Here is a 19730-nt window from a genome sequence, read left to right on the forward strand (position 1 = left end):
TACAATGCCCCATATTTCATAAAGTTTGACTAACTGTGAAATATTTTATTTTATGTAGGGGTTACAGATCATATGCACAGAAAGAGGCCATTTAGCCCATTGTGCCTGTGCTGGCTCCTTGAAAGAGTCTTAGTCTCCTGCTCTTTCTCCACATCCCTACAATTGTCTATATTCAATTCCCTTTTGAAAGCTGTTATTTGGTCTGTTTCCACCATCTCTTCAGGCAGTGTATTCCAGAATCATAACAGTAATGCAGCGTTATAAAAAACATTCTCATCTCCCCTCTGGCCATGAATAGACCTATATATTGCTCAGTTTGTGAAGCGGTTTTAACTTCCTATCAACAGAATCTATACGATGTAGCTTGGGTTTCATCCTATCTGAGGTAGTTATTCAGGATGAGATACCACCACCAGGTAGTTTCAGGCTGCTACAGCAGCAAATCTCTCATTCAATGCAAAACAAGAGTTAAAAAGTTTTCATTTTAACAAAGGGGTAAATGGATATTAAAATTTAACTAATATTTGGAGCCTGGCGACCAGGAACCAGCATTGTAGGTTGAACTTGCTACCCCGTGTCATAGTCATAGACGAAATTACAATGGTCCCATAACTGAACCAGGGCCTGTAGTCCAACGATGCATAGTGACACACTTTAATACATATAGATGTCAGGGTGAGGTGATGGATATTTTTATTACACCTGGATAAACATAAAATAACTTACTTTCATATAGTGCCTAAGATGTTTCAGAAAGTTGAGGTGAGAAAGTGAGAGGTTGTGTCATCAACGCAACAACTTGCATTTGTACAGCATCTTTAATGTAGCAAAATGTCCCAAAGTGATTCATAAGAATTCCAACAAAAAATCTGACACCAAGTCACATAAGATGATTCAGGACAGGTGAACAAAAGCTTGATAAAAGCAGTTAGTTTTGAAGGTATGCCTTAAAAGAGGAGAGAAAGGCAGAGAAGTTTAGGGAGAGAATCCCAGAGTTTAGGTTTAGGGGGCCCAGGCAGCTGATGGCAAGGCCACCAATAATGGAGCAATTAAAATTGAGAATGCACAATGCGCAAGAGGCCAGAATTGGAGGACCACAGAGACCTTGGGAGAGTTTGAGACAAGTATAGAGGAAAAATATGGAAAGTTTATGAAGGGGAGTTAGAAGAGGTAATTTTAAGGAAGCTTTTTAGAGAAGAGTGATGAAACCAGGAGGAGAACTCTAACACAAAGTGCAAGATTCTTGAAGGTTCTGCACTGACAGTGAAGCAGATGTGGAACACACAATGTCCATAATCAGAAGGTGTTTATTGGGACATGTAGCTGGAGGGGATTGCAGAGGCAGTGTAAAGTGAAAGTATAGAGGGATTTCTGAATGGAACATGTGTTACATACAATGTATTACATTTCCTTTTTCTGCACCTGACTCTCAACGCTCCTGAAGGTACTGAAGTTTCACCGACACCCACAGACCTAGGACACTTAATCCAACTGATCACCACGTGTATCGTTAGACAGTAGCACCCTATTCGCCTGTAACGTGTTACAACCAAGCCCAAACTTTCCCCGAGCTGATGCGCACATGTGCATAAAAACATATAAAGTAGCCATATTGCCCAAAAAGTCCATGTTGGTGTTTATCCTGCACAAGCGATATTCCTAACCCAATTTGCGTGCCTCATTTCCATATCGCTTTATTCCCCTTTCACTTAAAAACCAATCAGGTCTATTCTTAAATGTTGACATGGGGCAGGATTTTTACTTTGTAGGGCGGGCCCAGGAGCGGCTGCGAAACCAACCGCCACCTGCGATCGGGCCCTGACCACCAGGGTGAATTGCACGCTAAAATGTTCAGCGCTGCCCGGGTTGGGTGGGTGGGGGGAGGAGGGCGACTGTGGAAGTCAGCATATGCACGCGGGTGTGCTCAGTGAAAGCACCCTGAAGGCATAGAGCTGCCACATGAACAAGGACATGTTACAAATTAGTTTTAAAAAGTTTTTTTAAAAAAAATCATTGGTTGAAACCTCATCCTGCCCGTGGATGAGGTTTTGCAAAAAATTCAAAGGCTGCTTGGTCTATTTGGTTAGACGGGCAGGGAAAAATTCAATTTAATTAATTAATGAATTAATTAATGGGCTCAACAGCCCTCTTAATTGTCGGCAGGCGTGCTGTGACTCCCGCGTGTGCTCACCGACCAAAATATCGTGCGAGTGCGCGATGATGCCGGGGTGCTCGCCCGACGCCATCACGCACTATTTTTCTCCCGTTCAGGTCAGGCGTGCACCCGCCTCACGAGGGAAAATTTTTGCCCATGGTTTCTGTTTCAATCGCCAACTCTGGTAGTTTTTTTTCTATTCTTCCATGGGCTGTGGGCATCGCTGGCTGGGCCAGTATTTCTTGCCTGTCCCTAATTGCCCTTGGTGGTGGTGGTGGTGGTGAGCTGCCTTCTTGAACTGCTGCAGTCCGTGTGGTGTAGGTGCACCCAAGGTGCTGTTAGGAAGGCAGTTCAAGGGTTTTGGTCCAGCGACAGTGAAGGAACGATGATATATTTCCAAGTCAGGATGGTGTGTGGCTTGAAGGGGAATTTGCAGCTTGTGTTTCTATGAATCTGCTGCCCTTCTCCTTCTAGGCAGTAGAGGTCGGGGTTTGGAAGGTGCTGTTGAAGAAGGCTTGGCAAGTTGCTTTCCCACTACAATTACTGGATAGTGACCAGGAATAGTGACCATGGGACACTAAGGCAAACCATGGTTTCTCAACCACTACACCAGTTGAACACTTTCCCTTTAAAAAGAAAAACCCTTTACACCATAGATCAAGCCTACCAAGTAAACTACATTTTGAAGTTTTTCTCAAATGTCACAAGAGCTACTTTTTTTTACTCCTGGCAAAACATAAAAGGAGATCCTGACTTTAAGAAAGATGAACAAGCCTGAATAAGTCAAACTTCCTCTCTTCAGCAGTCCTGCCCTACCCAGTGCCACCTATTGCATCACTTGCAAGGTCAGTCAGCACTCAGCTGTTTCCAGTGGAGCCACAAAGGATCGGGGCCAACACTTGATATCACTCATCCAGGCTTTGCTTCAGATTGACGTGTCTAAGTTTGTTTGATGAGGTTCAAACGGGAATTTATGTTTGTTTAATACCAGCTTGCTGTAATAATAGGGTGGGAGTGATACGAATCCCCTGTGAAATCAGCTTTCAAAAAAAAAACTGAATACAAAGTCTTCCATTTACAGACAGAACTTGCATTTATATAATGCCTTTCATGAACGAAGGACGTCCCAAAGCACTTTACAGCCAATTAAGTACTTCTGAAGTATAGTCACTGTTGCAGTAAAGAAAACACGGCAGCTAATTTGCACTCAGAACAGTCCCGCAAACGATAACAACTAGGTAATCTGAACGTTTAGTGATGTTGATTGACGGATAAACATTGGCCAGGGCATCAGGGAGAATATCCCAACTTCTTCTTCGAAATAGTATCATGGTCTTTTACGTCTACCTGAGAGGGCAGGTGGGGCCTCAGTTTAATGTCTCATCTGAAAGATGGACCTTCAAAGTGCAGTGTTCCAAGCACTTTGGGGGTGGGGGGGGTGGGCTGCTGGTGCCCAAGGAACTGTACCCTCACGAAAAATAGCAAAAATTAGAGATGGGGAGAAAGCTAAAAATTATGGACTATCATACTCATGATTGGTTACTGGAATATGACGGGTGAAGCAGGTGAGCAACAATCACTAGAAATGATAACAGGTTTGGGGAAGAGCTAACTTTAGCATGGTCACTTTGACTGATAATTCTTAAATATGTCTCTTATTAGAGAGATAAATCTAAAATTTCAGTTCTGGCAACAGCTAACCAATAAATGGGGAAAATTAGAGGTCTACTGAGGGCCACAAGTGAAAGGAAGGAGGCAACAAACAGCTCTTGGGCCATATTATTAATACTATCAGGTTGTAGCAGGGGTGGTTAAAGTGGTGGTCTTTGTACAAATCAGGCAAGATGAATACACAAGTGGAAAAGTCAACTTCTTAAAGGATAAGGGTCCTAAGGAGTCCATAATGATAAATATTAGATTTCTTGTTTACACATGGAGAATGGTCTCAGGCAGGTACTGGGTTGGCTGTGAATTTCAGTTGAGCCATATTCCTGTCAGAATTCAGGAGAAGAGGAAAGAAAATTAAGGAGTAAAATCTTTGCAGTATGATATATATATTAAAACAGGGAATGCCAAAGAAATATTTTGATAGGGAGTAATCTAATTCGGGGATTCAAATGATGGTTATAAACCACACTGAATTAGCATTTGTTTTTACATGGTGAACCTGAGATTAGATTACATTGTAATGAATTCCAGGTATCTTTTATCCACTATACAAATCTGAGGCTGAGATTACATTACTGACTTGCAATTATTCCCAGGTATCCATTTATTCTCTTCACATAAATCATGGGAACCCCTCAATCAGTAATCACTTCCAGATTTTCAATATTCTCCATGTAATCTCAGCTACTCAAAACAAACAGAACACCAGTCAATATAAAACATACAATTCATTAACAATTGCCCTCCAGTGGTTTTAATCTATATACGGGAATGGATATGTAAGTGTAGGCAAGATAAGCTTTAACTTATCAAGATTTCTTCTGTAAGGCAAGCTTCACTGACTGTTGGAATGTGGAAGAACAACAGTTACTGTATTAACTGCCACATCTAGAAGGGTAAAAAAGAGAATTGTTTTTAAACCTTATTCCAATTTTCTCCTTTTGTAAATGTCTTGTGTGCTTTGATATGTTAGGGACAATGCTTGCCCTTTGCTTTTCTCTTGGTGCCTTGTACAAGAGGTCATTTTTATTTTAACGCATGAGCTCGGAGCAGTGAGTGTCAGCAAGCTATTCGACTGTGAAGGCCACCACACACACGGCCAATTGTGTCCTTGTCCAATGCTCACTACAGCTATTTGTAGCACGCATGGACAGATAGCTAATTTCTCCCTCTTGATCTCAGGGCACTGAGGCTAATTGTTGTGCCTGTACTGCTGTCCAGGCTGAGCATAGCTAACTCAGTAAATCAATCCTCTGATCAGTTTGGCTTGGTTGAATGTCAGTTTTACCTACTGGGACGTCAGAAGAGTCAGTTCTGGACTGTTTATCACAGCTCAAGTTGATGTGTGAGTGATACGAAGTACAATCACCAATGTGATAATAGCAGAGTGTTGATAAACAGATGACATGAAACTAGCTACTTCTAATATCTCAGTGGAGGTCAAGCTTGAACCACAAATACACAAAAAAAAGGAACAGCTGTAATATTGTCTGTATGTATAATTCTCCACCTGCAGTGTGTTGAAAGGGTGGAATTCAGGTTAACGCCTGAGGTGGGAGTGTTGCTTTCTGCAATATTTTGGCTGCTTTCGAGTCTTGTGTGCTGCTGCTGTTTTTTCCCTGCAGCTTTTTTCAATATCAAGATTACACAGAATGTACGGCATAGAAACAAGCCATTTGCCCCAAATAGTCCATGTTGGTGTTTATGCTCCACATGAGACTCTTGCCCCCCCCCCTAACAGCATAACCTTCTATTCCTTTCTCCCTTGTGTTTATCCAGCTTCTGCTTAAATTCATCTATGCTATCCGCTTCAGTTACTCCACATGGGAACGAGTTCCACATTCTAACCATTCTATGAATAAAGAATCCATGTTTGATTTATTAGTGACTATTACATTTATAGCCCCTGGTTCTGGTTTCCCCCACAAATGGTAACTTCTACTTTACATCTATCTTATCAAATCCTTTCATAACCTTCAAGACCTCTATCAGGTTGCCCTTGAGAGAAAACAGACCCAAACTGTTCAACTTTTCCTGATAGGTAAAACTTCTCAGTTTTGGTATCACCCTCATAAATGAACGGCCACAGTAAAAACAGGACAATCGAGGGACAAATACATATCTGATACTCACTGGTGAGCAGATAACTGTGGGTAAATATTTATCTGGTCATAATTATATTTTCATGTTTAATTTTTTTAAAAAGGCTCACATAATTTGAGGGGCCTTCTAACAAGCAATATAGATATATCCAATTTCTGCATCGAATAGCAGATGACAAGCATTGGCGTAGTGAGAACCAAAGGAGAATATTTGCTCCTTGATGCTATTGGGAACAGTTCTCAGTTACTCACCAAACTGACTTTAACGCCACTTCCTAGCCCAGATGCCTCTACCACCATGAAGGAAAAGAGTTGTCACATCATGGGAATAACATCACCTCCAAGTTTCCTTCCAGTCGGATATGGATATATATCGTGGTTTCTTCATTTTTATTGAGTCAAAAATTCTGCAACCACTGCCCAACACTATTTTGAGAAGACTATCACCACAAAGATGGTTCTAGCAAGTGGCCCATCTCCACTTCTTGTGGGCAACGAGGGATGAGTAATGAATACAACCGCGCCAGTGTCATCCACATTTGATGAATAAACTTTAAAAAACTGATTCTACAGCTGGCCTCCACACCCCTGGGACGTGGAGGGTAAAAGTCAACCAAAGTTCCTGAACACAGTCCAATGATACAATGTGTGCGCGGACCTTGAGTGAAGGCAGGGTTGGGTTTGGCTGTAACGGCTGCTGTGGTTGAACTGCCTGCCAACACATTATTAACGAGGCTTACACATAGAGGATAGTTACTTGGGTGAATTACCAGGTGCTGGGTGACCAGTTTTCATTAAACTGTACTTTCTAATGAGTTCCCTCCTTCAAGAAAGGGGAGTAACTGACAAAAAAAAAGTGAAGTGTTTCGGCTCTTAAAAGGGTAAATAGCATTAAGAAGAACATGGCATGTATAGCACACAATTAAAGCACCAGGCATACTGCTAGCATTGTGACTGCTTCTCTATTATTATCTGTCACTGCGCTTAAAACCTGAAGAGTAAATATTTTCATACAAATGAGTGACTGGAATGTGATCTTTGTTCCTTGTCTGTGCATTATTTATAAACATGACAATATTATTGAAGGAAGCAGCCCTATCGATCATACTTTCACCTATACAAAACAACAATCAGAATACTTGATGAATAACCTTTTGCTACTTCACAATCAACATTTGGAACTGTTTTGAACAAACTATTTTAAATTGCCTGAAAACAGTTACATTTGTGCTTCATCAAAACATGAGGGCAAACTAACTGATGGGTGACTAAATAACTCCGAATTTATTAAGATAATATAGTGTGGCCAGTTATTATCATTTCTGCATGGAAATTTATCACAGAAAACCCGAAAACAAAATGTTTCTTATTCTCTCCCAGTTGCCACGTAGATAAAGACACTATCCAATACAAGATACTATCCAATAAACCTCATCAGAACTTCTTGGGATCAATTCCTGGTTTATGCTAAATCAGTTGGCCTAAGGGCAGCAAATGGACACAGCAATCAGTGCTGTTGGGCTAGTGATGTGAAAAAACAAGAGCCTGGCACAAAAGTAGCGGACACAAAGCTTCTTGGAAGTAGGCTTAGCATGGGCGATCTGAGTCCAAAATAGTGGGACAAGAAGAGGGCAATAGATGAAGAATGGATTCACTAAAGTGCTACCTGTGAGTCAGACTTGCACCAGACATATTCACGTTAATAGTATAAATTTAGGTTCAGGATATACAGATGGAGGGCATTCATTACATACTTACTTGAGCACATAAAAAGAGACACTTATTGACACTTGTGGTGGGTTGCAGAGTTTGGAGCTGTACATTTGTAGAGTTTCATTTTGCAAATAAATCTAAAATTGAATTCAGATTGATTTCTGGTCTCCTCCTTCAACTGGCTATGTGGAGTTTAACAATTAGTTTGGAAGAATCTGAAACTTTTAAGAACTTGAATTGACAAGCTGCTATGCATTTGGAGAAAAATTGCAGTTATTGTTAAATCACTCAATCACTTACCGATTTACAATAGCAAAGCAAAGCCGGCACATACTATGCAGCAGGGCTGTAACATTTTGTAGAAACGAGGCAATTTTAGGTTGCTCATCAACAGGCCCTTGTATGGAGAGGAAACAGCCATACAGCTTATCTGTGAGTCCAGTATATACGACATAGCTAAGAATAAATAGGAAGAACTACATTAGTGTAGTTAAATACAAATCTAAGTAATACCTTGAAAATCTTAAGTTTGTATACACCTAACATTTCCATTATAAATCCCAATATCTATACTTTATAATAAAAACTCATGTAAATTATGCAAGGTGTAATTACACTGTGACAAATTTACATAGGAATTTTCCCTTACAAATGTGGAAATAAGAATTTATAATGGAAGTATGAAATTAAGGACAGAACTGCACTTACCTAGAGGGCTGTGGATGCTCAGTCATTAAGTAAATTCAAGGCTGAGATTGATAAATTTTTGGACTCTAAGAGAATCAAGGGACATGGGTATCAGGCAGGAAAGTGGAGGTGAGGTTGAGGATCAGCTATGATCTTATTAAATGGCGAACAGGAGCATGAGGCTGAATGATATCCTAATCCAATTTCTTGCATTCTATGTAGCTTACAAACAAATTTTATTAAGTCCATCAAAGGAAGGATAATATCTTGGAGAGCTATGGTGATTGTTCTTAGAAAAAGTTGTTAGGGCTGTATTTATGGGACTGTAACAGAGTGTCAGGATAAAGTGGCAATGACATTCCCTAATCCGTGGAACTGCTCCACTGTGAGACTGAGGAAAATAGGGCTCTTACCTGTGGGACTCCAGTCTGACATAAAATCAGCACTTCCAGGAGACAAACTGAATTTAAAGAAATCTACTCTTTTCAAGTCGCATACGGCCAGTTAATTCTTGGCCAGAATGCTTGAAGAGCTCTGAGCCAGAACTGCTACTACAATTTGAAGGAAAAACTGAAATGGCCTGTTTATTTAGCATATACACACAGCTCCAGTCATCAACAACAACAGAACGGGGGAAGTTGCGGTTGGTCAACTTCCCCCAAACCCCCCCCAAAAGAGGCTGCAATTGCGTGACAGCTTCAAAGCAACTTGACAAGTGAGCAGATGACAGATGGACCGGAGAAGAAAGAAAGATGAAACATCCAAGTGCTTAAAATGAGAGAGATATGAACTTATGAAAGGTCTGAGGTCAATGCTTGGCTTTAATTTCATTCCAAGCTTACTTAATATCACAAAATCGCAGTTGGTTCTTTTTCCTACTACCTCTGCCATTTAACTCTCTTCTCATCTCTCGCCTGCATCTTCCACTGCTGCAGTGAATTTATTTTTAAGACTTATGCTTGCATTTCTCATAAACAACAGAATTGCATAGTGCTGATGGGCTGCCAAGAAAAAATGAGATCATATATTTCAAAATCCTGCACATATAATGAAATGCAGTGAGTTAAATGTTGCAGCCATTTTGCATACAGCACAATTCCACAAACAGCAATGAAAATGAATGATGGTGTTGGCTCCGGGAGCATTGGAGGCCAGGGAACAAGAAGAAGACCCTGCTCGTAGGATCCTTAACTCATACGATCCTTAATATCCATTTGAATTACTGCAACAGTTACATTGGCTTTGTTATTATGGTTCTTCAAAGGACAGCAACTCTATTTTGTCACTCCTGCCTTGGCTATACCAGAGTGCCAGCCTGTATGAACCCATGTCCCTGGGGTGGAGCTTCAATACAAAATTTTTTGATTCAGAAGGAACTGAGCTCAGATTTTTATCAAAAATAATATTTATGGAAAGAAACATTGGCACTGAGAGTGCAGGTGAATCTCATCTTCATAATGTGGCCCACAGGGCTCCACTGAATCTTACCAAGTGTTCCATTGAGGCAAAAAGCTTGCACACCCTTGCTGCAAAGAGCTTTATGAAATGAGTATCGGTGACATCAATCTAGTTCCTGGTGGGTACGGGCCACAAAGCAGTCCATCATTCTGCAGCTATTTGTCTGACAACAGTATGCTACACAGAGTGGACAGAAAATGGTGGTTGCGGAAAATGAAAAAGAAGTCACACTGCTACAATGGGGAAGGGGGAATTCTTTAGTACTTGGGGCTGAGGTACATGAGGCGAGAAAAGAAGTCAGCCATGGTTCCCCTTGTTGGTTGCTGTTCCGTGACCTACTGGAGGTCAGTATGCGTGTGGGAATGTCCGCTGAGGTGAGATTTGGATTGTTTGTGATGCCCTCCAATTGTTGACTACCGATAGCTCAATGTCAAGACCCTGATGTGAAGAATCGTCATTTAGCCAAGGTACCCCCAGAGCTAATGTGATTTAAGGAACTGTACCCAAGCAATGTTTAGAAGTTGGGAGTGGGTGGTGGGGCAGAGGGGTAAAGTAGTTTAGAGGGGGTCTTGAAATAAAGCACTGTTGCAGCGAGCTAAATGGTTAATGTTCTATCATTCTCTAAGGGGAAAAAGCTCATTAAAAAGCAGCTTGGTCAACAAAGAAGGCAATTCGATTTGAGATTATTGAAAGAACAGTTTATCTTTTTCCAAGGACAAAAGCTTTTATTCTTCCCACTCAAAAGCCTGGTCATTTAATGCAAAACACTATCCTGTAATTTGTACCCAAAACACCCAAAGGGAAACCCAATACTTTACCTAACAGGTAGTCTTTCCAGACAGACTTGTCATTATACTATTTCTAATCTGTCTATTTGAGACTAAGTCTAAACTGCATTCTCTCACTGTCCAGAACCTGTAACAAATCACTCCTAATTGCATCTTCACCCTGTCACAGTTTCTATGGCAGCTCTACGTCCTGCCCATCTCCTTCAATGCCGCAGGTATTAGACAGGCTCAGCTTACCCTTAGCCTCTAGTATTATCCAAGTTCAGTGTACCTGACATCTTCAGAGTATAGACCCATCAATCAGCAGACCTCCCACCTTTATGCTGCATATTCCTTTTGCATTCATCGAGTTATTTTCTACAACATTACCATAGCAGTTCTTTTCTAGTTGACATCTTCATTTTTTGCTCTGAGTTTCTCCCTACCTTTTCTGAAGGGGCCGACTCCTGCTGGGCAACTCTACTACTCTGGCAACTTGCTGCTGCTTTGTACAAGTGGTTATTCTTCACTTGTGAAAGTAAGTGCCAGCCGACTATTTTCCTTGGGGCTGAATGCAGTGCAATCACAGTCCTAACCCTCCCATCACATACACAAACAATTTTCATTACCATTGTTACAGGATTTTAATTAAGTGAGGAATCTTGCCTGATTTTCCCTCCCTCCGAAGCCACCTTACCCCCCCCCAGCCCCCCAGGTCACCAAGGTCAATGATACCCACGACTCAGTGTCAGCCCGCCTCCTGAAAGGTGCTCTGACTGAAATTAGCTAAGGGTGTGTTTACACTACAACTTTAGTACTGTTCAGCACTAAAGCCTTAGTGTAACTCTGGAGTCAGAACAAAACCTAACTCTGTGGTAAAAGGGGTGAAAGATCCCATAGCGAGCTTGTGAGTCAGCATGGCAGCAGATGGAATGTAACTTAAGTGTGGTATCAAACAGATTTAAACCCACTCGGGAGGGGGTGGGGGGGTGGTGTGTGGCTAGACCATCTGCACAGATTTAAAACCTACCTGTAGTTGATTTAAATGTTTAGACAGTGTGGATATTGCTGTCACATTCTCTAAACAACTCAATTTTAAATGGTTGTACAGAAGCTCCGTGGATCTCTAGTCAAGCAGATGAACATAAAAACTGGAATTCCAACCAACGTAAATAGCCGCTGGCCGCGAACACTTCAACGTAAAACTGAGTGCGCACAAACTGAATCTTGGCATATTTAGCTAATTCAATCAGCAAAACGCTTTAGCAGAGAAGAATGGAAAATCTCTTTCTGAAGATCTTTTCCTGATCTGCCCCCAGTTACTTTTTTCATATTTTGTCTTCCTTTGCTGTATAGGGATTATCAATCATAAAAAAAATCTACAATTAACTGATGCACAGCAGACAAGATCTGCCTTAAGGTATAAGAAAGCTTATTTAGTTTCTCCCCACTCCCTATTTTGACTGACACTAGAAAGCAATCACAAATGTTGCAGAAAATTCCAGCACTAGTCAGCAAGTTCAGCAGCATGTGTGGAGAGTTGATATTTCAGGTTGGAAGCCTTTCATCAGAACATAACTGGCTTGAAACATTCTATCTCCACAGATGCTACCTGACCTGCTGAGTATTTCCAGCATTTTCTCTTTGTATGTCTGATTTCCAACAACTGCAGTATTTTGCTTTTGGGTAGATATCACACTCCACTTTCTCCTGATTTAAAAAGAGATTTAAATTGTTGATTACGGTTCTCCCATTGGAGTACTCGCTAGTTCAAATCTGTCAACCCATCATTACGTTGCACAGGAATATTGAAGATGGGTGAGTTCCAAAGCAGAAATATCCCAGATTTCAAATTGGCAGAGATGGGAAAGGCAATTATTTGCCAGGATTAGTGTTGCCAAGCCCAAAACAAGATAGTGGCAGGTTTGGGTGGTCTGATTATGGCTCGAGGTCTGGTGTTTGCTTTTCTCCATTAACGCTAATTTATACATGCATTAGAGCATTCAACCAACAGTTTTTTGTTTCAGTCACTTTAATATCACAAATTTTCATTCAGGAAGAGATCATACATTTTTGCACAGGCTTCCCTCACATCTTTACTTAAAGAATATTCCTGCACTAAACCCTGAATAGTTTCTGCTGTTATGTTCTCTTTACTGTTGATCAAAATCCATAAAAACTTAAAAATCAATTGCTCCACATTTATAGGGGAATGCGATCCAACACTCCCAGCGGGGACTTGTGCAAAATGGGAGTGTTTTTTGAGGAAGAGCTACAGCAGTGCAGAGTAGATTTTCTGATCCTGATTCATTTCAAGCTTGACTGTGAGCCTGACAACAGTGACTTTAACCGAATAAGTAAAATCCAACAGTGTCTATAAAATGGGGCTACCAAGTTAAATGGAAAATGCCTACTCAGAATTCAGTACAGAAGCATTTCTTTTTGGTAGAAATGTGAGGGAATTCTTTATCCATCCGGCTGAATGAGAATTTCAAATATTCAAATGACCAACACCAAACACTGCCAGCAATTGTGTAAAACTCAGTGGTGCAAATCAACACCAACAGAAAGAGCTGCAACTGTCAGGAATGGGATCGCATTTGTAACTTTGTGCATTGTTTCGGGCCTCGGATGTTTTAGTCACTTCCTTCCCTTAGGCTATCCAAGTCTGCTTCAGTCATTTCTCACCTTACTATAGATTCAGTTGCTTATTCTGCATGAACTCTGACCTCAGCTTTCCTGAATGCTCCTGGCTACGGCTGCCATGCATTACTTCGAACTACCTGCACAGGATATACTGAACAATATTGAGCAAAGACCACAATGGAGACTCAGGGGGAATAATTACTGTCCATTTCATTCTTTTGTCCACAATTCAAACACTACCCCTTTCAGCCTGAAAATGCCTTCGCAGCTCAAGCAAGAAACAGAAGTTAGGAAGGTCTGTGTGTTTTTCTTTGAAAGAAAAAGAAAGTCCATTGAAAAATTTGCTCTCGAGAAACTCAGGCGAATTAAACAGTTAAGTGTCCGAAATACATAAATGAGCTCTATCAAAATTGTGCATTAAATTGAGAGTTTGTAAATCATATATCCTAAAGGTGAAGCTCTCTGTCTTAAGATATAAATATTAATCCTTTATATCGGTCTGTTGGCATATGATTATATTCCACACCTCTTAAAATGGAGCAAAATGGGATTACATGATGCACAATCACTTTCATTCCTTCTCATCTAGCTTTTTCCACTCCTTTCTAAACTGGGTGTAGGTACAGTAATGATGGGCCAAATGGTCTCCTTTCCTTGCTGCAAAGTTCTGTTCTGATCCTTAATCTTCTCTTCTCCTAATGGTGGCTCATGGTATAACACTTTAACAGACCTAAAGTGAAATCTTTTTGAAGTAGCTTTAGGATGACACGTGGAAATAATCCAGCCCTCTAAGGCAGATTTAATGATCCAATAGCTGAGCCTGTCAGGTCTGCAATACTTCAGGATACTTTTAATGATTGACCTGCCAGCTTGGCTTAGGAATGGAAGCAGAAGATGTGGACCTATTTGGCTGAGATTATTCTCATTTGGCTCCTGATAGCGATGCAAGCAAATGTCCTGAGTCAGCTGATCCTGGACAAATATCAGGAAGCTTACCAATTGTCTGTACTGGCAAGCTACACAGAGTTGGTTAAACTCCAGTGGTACTCTTGTGAACACCTTGTGTCTCTAAAGCCTGAGCTTAAACCAACCTGTGCTTAAATTCTTTGAACTTGGATAACTTGGGTGAATCTCTGAGGGGATAGTCTGCACCCTATTGGTAATTTCATACGAGGACTCTTCAACTTTCTGATGGACAGATGTCTGACCAATGTGTAATATGGCAATTCTTTGTGCATGAGCTGGCAACTGAGTTGTTGACAGGCCATCTGACTGAGTGGGAGCACTAAAATCATAACGGGTTTGGTCTCGTCACATGACGTCCCCAAGCCCACACTTCCAAGAGGCATCACTGGGGTCGGGATTGGGAAGCCTTGCTGATTTTTTCCTTTCCTAGCCATGAGGCACAAATTGAATCATTTCTCCCTACTCGCTCAACACAATCTCATCCTGCCAGATTGGTTAACTTAGTACAGACCAAGGTTCATACCAGCAACGGAGTTCATTCACTCACTGAGCTGGGTGAGACTGCTGGGTGTGGGGAAATTGCTCCTGATGTGGAGGGGATGAGGGGCTCAGCAATAAGCAATGGAATTTCTGTAACAATCTATCCTTACACAGTGAGTAAAAAAGCAGGGGTTTGGGCACAGCAGAAAATTAAAGGCACAGCCAAACAGATGGGATTTTTTTTTTGGGACTTCACAATTCAGGAATGGAAATAGCAAAGCAAATTGGTTTTGTAGAACATCCCAGAGAACAAGGAGGTAATGACTGAAAGATGAACCTCAGGGTAAATTAGGAAACAAACAGATATCTGAAAGCAGAGGGAGTGTAGGCTCTGACTTTTGGCTGTACAAGATTGGTCAGGTAGATAAATTTATAACACAATAATACTGCATTTATTTCACTCCCTCTTCCTTACACAGTCACTGCCTTCACCTGATGAGATCCTGTATCCTGCTGATGCAGAGCTCGCTGTGTGAAAGGTTATTTTTTGTTTCTTGTCCTGATTTCTTTGGTGTGCCAGGCTGGCTGTTGGTCTCGGGGAGATTGCTGGCCAGACATCCAAGAACTGTGGCGCAGGTCTGCAGGAGCCCAGTGGTCAGCCCTTCAAACACCTGTTTGCTCACACTCTTTCCAAAGATGGCTTCGTCTTCAGCAGGAACAAAAAGCTACAAAAAGAAAAGAAATTGTCAGAATGGGATACTTGGCTTTGGACCCAATTAGGTCTGCCAGCCATCTTGAAATTTTCTGAAATGTAAAAGCACTGGGTTTTTGATGCTGATTTGGGAGTGCAAGCTTTGTCTGCCACTCTTCCTCTCTTACACTCAAGAGCTGAGCTTAGTAGAGCTGCTGGGCTCCACTGTATAGTATAGACATCCAACTATATACTTTGCCTTTGATTACTGGCCTTTCTGCAATTCTATTGATTCTTTTACACTATGGACCACAGCTGCTGAAGGGAGAACCATTTGTTTGCTATTCATCGCATTCCTCTCGTATAAAAACACTTAAAATCTGATATCAAAAAAATCAAAAGTTTTAACGAAACAGGATTACATTTCCCCATTTACTTGCAATATGGAGTTGAGGTTTTCACTGGGTTATCAGAACCAGCTAACTTCGCTCCACCATTGGCAGTCATGCAATCAGCTGTCTAAGCCCCAAGTTCTGGCACTCTCTCTGATGCTCTATCACCTTTGAGACATTCCTTAACACCTACTCTCTTTCCCACCATAATATCTCCTTATGTTGTTTGATAATGCTCCTGTGAAGGGACATTTTTAACCATATTAAAGGCATTATATAAATGCAAGTTGCTAACATCTTGCACAGCTGATGGCCTTTCTGCAATGTGAACTGTCTGATGTACAATGCTGTCGATCTCACTGCCAGCTCCTTTTCCTGGGCCCCCGGATCTACTGCCTTCTCCATGGATCCAACCAACCTGCAGAAGACTGGCAACAGATTTCAAACTTAAAAATGGGAGGGCAACACATGGAAGTCCTCCTAGATGTTGCCTGTCTTTGGAACAAGCCACAATGCAAAAGGGCCTCTCACCTACCTCTTACCATCAGGCTTTCAAAATCTGATGACTATTTAATGAATATCCTCTGGTACACAGGACGAGTAGGCTATTCGGCCCGTTGAGCCTGCGCCACCATCCAAACAGGTCATGGCCAATCACGTACCTCTAAGCCATTTTTCTCCACTATCCCCATATCTTTTTACGTCATTAGTATCCAAAAATCTAACGATTTCTAACTTGAACATGCTCAGTGATTGAGCTTCCACAGCCCTCTGGGGTAGAGAATTCCAAAGACTCACCACCCTCTGAGTGTAGAAATTCCTCCTCATCTTAGTCTTAAATGGCCTGCCTTTTTTCTGAGGCTGTGTCCCTCTGGTTCTACATTCACCAGCCAAGGGAAACATCCCATTCACATCTATTTTGTCACGTTCTGTAAGAATTTTGTAAGTTTCAGTGAGAATAACTCGTACCCTGACTCAGAATTGAACCAAGGTTGCTGTGGCCACAACACAGACTCCTAATCACTATATGATCACAGTACCACATATCAGCTGCTGAATAGCAAAATCAGCAATTATGATTTTGCTGGAGCCTCCAGCATCCATGCACAATGCCATGTTGTTTATGTGTAAAGCACCTTATTTTTGAGCTTCATCAGTAATTTAGGTGCAACTGTGATTCATTAATTATAATTCTCAAATTATTGCTTCAGCAGGTATCGAAACGTGTGATAATAGGGCATTAAAACCCTGCTTGCCTAAGATAAAGCTGTGATGAAAACAGCACACATTTCCTTCTTTTCTTAAACACCTTGCCTTGGAGCCTCAACTTTCTGTCAATGTTTCCATTTTGTTGACATGTACTTCAGTTCCATCTCTCAATAGCTGCTCTTTGTAATGTCCTTACTTTTTCTGCAGCTGAATGCGGCCTTTTGGTTAGTCTTCACTCATAACCAAATCATCTTAAAATGTTTTCCTTTCTCTCCTCCATCAACAGCTTCTCTTATTTCTCTTTCAAATATTGAATCTTTCTTTTTGCATTCCCCCCCCCAACCCCCGGTTTCAATAAAGACCACCTTGACTTTCCTTAAGCTTGGTTAATCTTTCCTCAGTCTTGTTTTGACCTTTTGTGATTTCCCCTGTGAGTTCCCTTGGCTCTTCTCTAAATGGCCTGCCGGGCCAACATCCACTGGTCTGAGATAGGACAGCGAATTCTAATAACCTGCAGCTCAAAATACAGAAGGCTAAATTGTGAAATTACCCCGGATTGTAAATTGACATAGTATTTCCTATCCTTACAGCCAGTTTGCCACCTTGAAGTTTACGGAACCAAACCTGCAGCATAGGTATACAATTTTTGACTAAACCTAAAAAAGTCTATTTGGTCCTAAATTATGTACAGTGGCTTCTTTACATTAATCTTTTACTGAGTCAAGTTCACTTTAAGTTTAAGTAATTTTCCACTCCAGGCACAACAGCGACTACACTTGAAAACCACTGTATTGGCTAAAAACAAAAAGCTAAAAGCTACTGCGGATGCTGGAAATCCAAAACAAAAACAGAATTACCTGGAAAAACTCAGCAGGTCTGGCAGCATCGGTGGAGAAGAAAAGAGTTGACGTTTCGAGTCCTCATGACCCTTCGGCAGAACTGAAGTATAGTTAGGAGAGAGGTGAAATATAAGCTGGTCTAAGGTGGGGGGAGAGAGAAGTTGAGGGTAGGGGTGGTTGTGGGGACAAGCAAGCAGTGATAGGAGCAGATAATCAAAAGGTGTCACAGACAAAAGGATCAAAGAGGTGTTGAAGGTGGTGATATTATCTAAGAAAAGTGCTAATTAAGAATGGATGGCAGGATACTCAAGGTACAGCACTAGTGGGGGTGGGGTGGAAAGACTAACAAGGTATTAGTTGTAGATTTAAAAATAATGGAAATAGGTGGGAAAAGAAAAATCTATATAAATTATTGGAAAAAAAAGGGAGGGGGAAGAAACGGGGTGGGGATGGGGGGAGGGGGAGTTTAAGATCTAAAGTTGTTGAATTCAATATTCAGTCCGGAAGGCTGTAAAGTGCCTAGTCGGAAGATGAGGTGCTGTTCCTCCAGTTTGGGTTGGGCTTCACTGGAACAATGCAGCAAGCCAAGGACAGACATGTGGGCAAGAGAGCAGGGTGGAGTGTTAAAATGGCAAGCGACAGGGAGGTTTGGGTCTTTCTTGCGGACAGACCGAAGGTGTTCTGCAAAGCGGTCGCCCAGTTTGCGTTTGGTCTCTCCAATGTAGAGGAAACCGCATTGGGAGCAACGAATGCAGTAGACTAAGTTAGGGGAAATGCAAGTGAAATGCTGCTTCACTTGAAAGAAGTGTTTGGGCCCTTGGACGGTGAGGAGAGAGGAAATGAAGGGGCAGGTATTGCATCTTCTGCGTGGGCATGGGGAGGTGCCATAGGTGGGGGTTGAGGAGTAGGGGGTGATGGAGGAGTGGACCAGGGTGTCCCGGAGGGAACAAATGCCGCCGGGGGGGGGGTGAAGGGAAGATGTGTTTGGTGGTGGCATCATGCTGGAGTTGGCGGAAATGGCGGAGGATGATCCTTTGAATGCGGAGGCTGGTGGGGTGATAAGTGAGGACAAGGGGGACCCTATCATGTTTCTGGGAAGGAGGAGAAGGCGTGAGGGCGGATGCGCGGGATATGGGCCGGACACGGTTGAGGGCCCTGTCAACGACCGTGGGTGGAAAACCTCGGTTAAGGAAGAAGGAGGACATATCAGAGGAGCTGTTTTTGAAGGTAGTGTCATCAGAACAGATGCGACGGAGACGAAGGAATTGAGAGAATGGGATGGAGTCCTTACAGGAAGCGGGGTGTGAGGAGCTGTGGTCGAGGTAGCTGTGGGAGTCGGTAGGCTTGTAATGAATATTGGTGGACAGTCTATCATCAGAAATCGAGACAGAGAGGTCAAGGAAGGGAAGAGAAGTGTCAGAGATGGACCATGTGAAAATGATGGAGGGGTGGAGATTGGAAGCAAAATTAATAAATTTTTCCAGGTCCCGATGAGAGCATGAAGCAGCACCGAAGTAATCATTGATGTACCGGAGAAAGAGTTGTGGGAGGGGGCCGGAGTAGGACTGGAACAAGGAATGTTCCACATACCCCATAAAGAGACAGGCATAGCTGGGGCCCATGCGGGTACCCATAGCCACACCTTTTATTTGGAGGAAGTGAGAGGAGTTAAAGGAGAAATTGTTCAGTGTGAGAACAAGTTCAGCCAGACGGAGGAGTGTATTGGTGGATGGGGATTGTTCGGGCCTCTGTTCAAGGAAGAAGTATTGGCTATACTTCTTTAAAATTCATTTACGGGGTGTGGGCATCACTGGCTAGGCCAGCATTTATTGTCCATCTTTAATTGTCCTTGAGGTGGTGGTGGTGAGCTGCCTTTCTGAACCTCTGCAGTCCCTGTGATGTAGGTATACCCACAGTGCTGTTAGGGAGGAAGTTCCAGTATTTTGACCCAGCGACA

The 19730-nt window shown here is 42.0% G+C and overlaps 1 protein-coding gene across 3 annotated transcripts in view; it reads right to left on the reverse strand.

The window, feature by feature from the left end:
- scaper (S-phase cyclin A-associated protein in the ER) overlaps positions 1-19730 on the reverse strand; it is a 291693-nt gene that overhangs the window by 43534 nt on the left and 228429 nt on the right. For all 3 annotated transcript variants that reach the window (XM_078532314.1, XM_078532315.1, XM_078532313.1), the window contains 2 exons: positions 15135-15367; positions 7939-8094 (listed from right to left, as the gene is read on the reverse strand). In XM_078532314.1, the coding sequence (XP_078388440.1) occupies positions 7939-8094; positions 15135-15367 (389 nt within the window). The remainder of the gene's footprint in view (positions 1-7938; positions 8095-15134; positions 15368-19730) is intronic.

The sequence above is a fragment of the Cetorhinus maximus genome, chromosome 30 (genome assembly GCF_964194155.1).
Source record: "Cetorhinus maximus chromosome 30, sCetMax3.hap1.1, whole genome shotgun sequence".
NCBI lineage: Eukaryota > Metazoa > Chordata > Chondrichthyes > Lamniformes > Cetorhinidae > Cetorhinus > Cetorhinus maximus.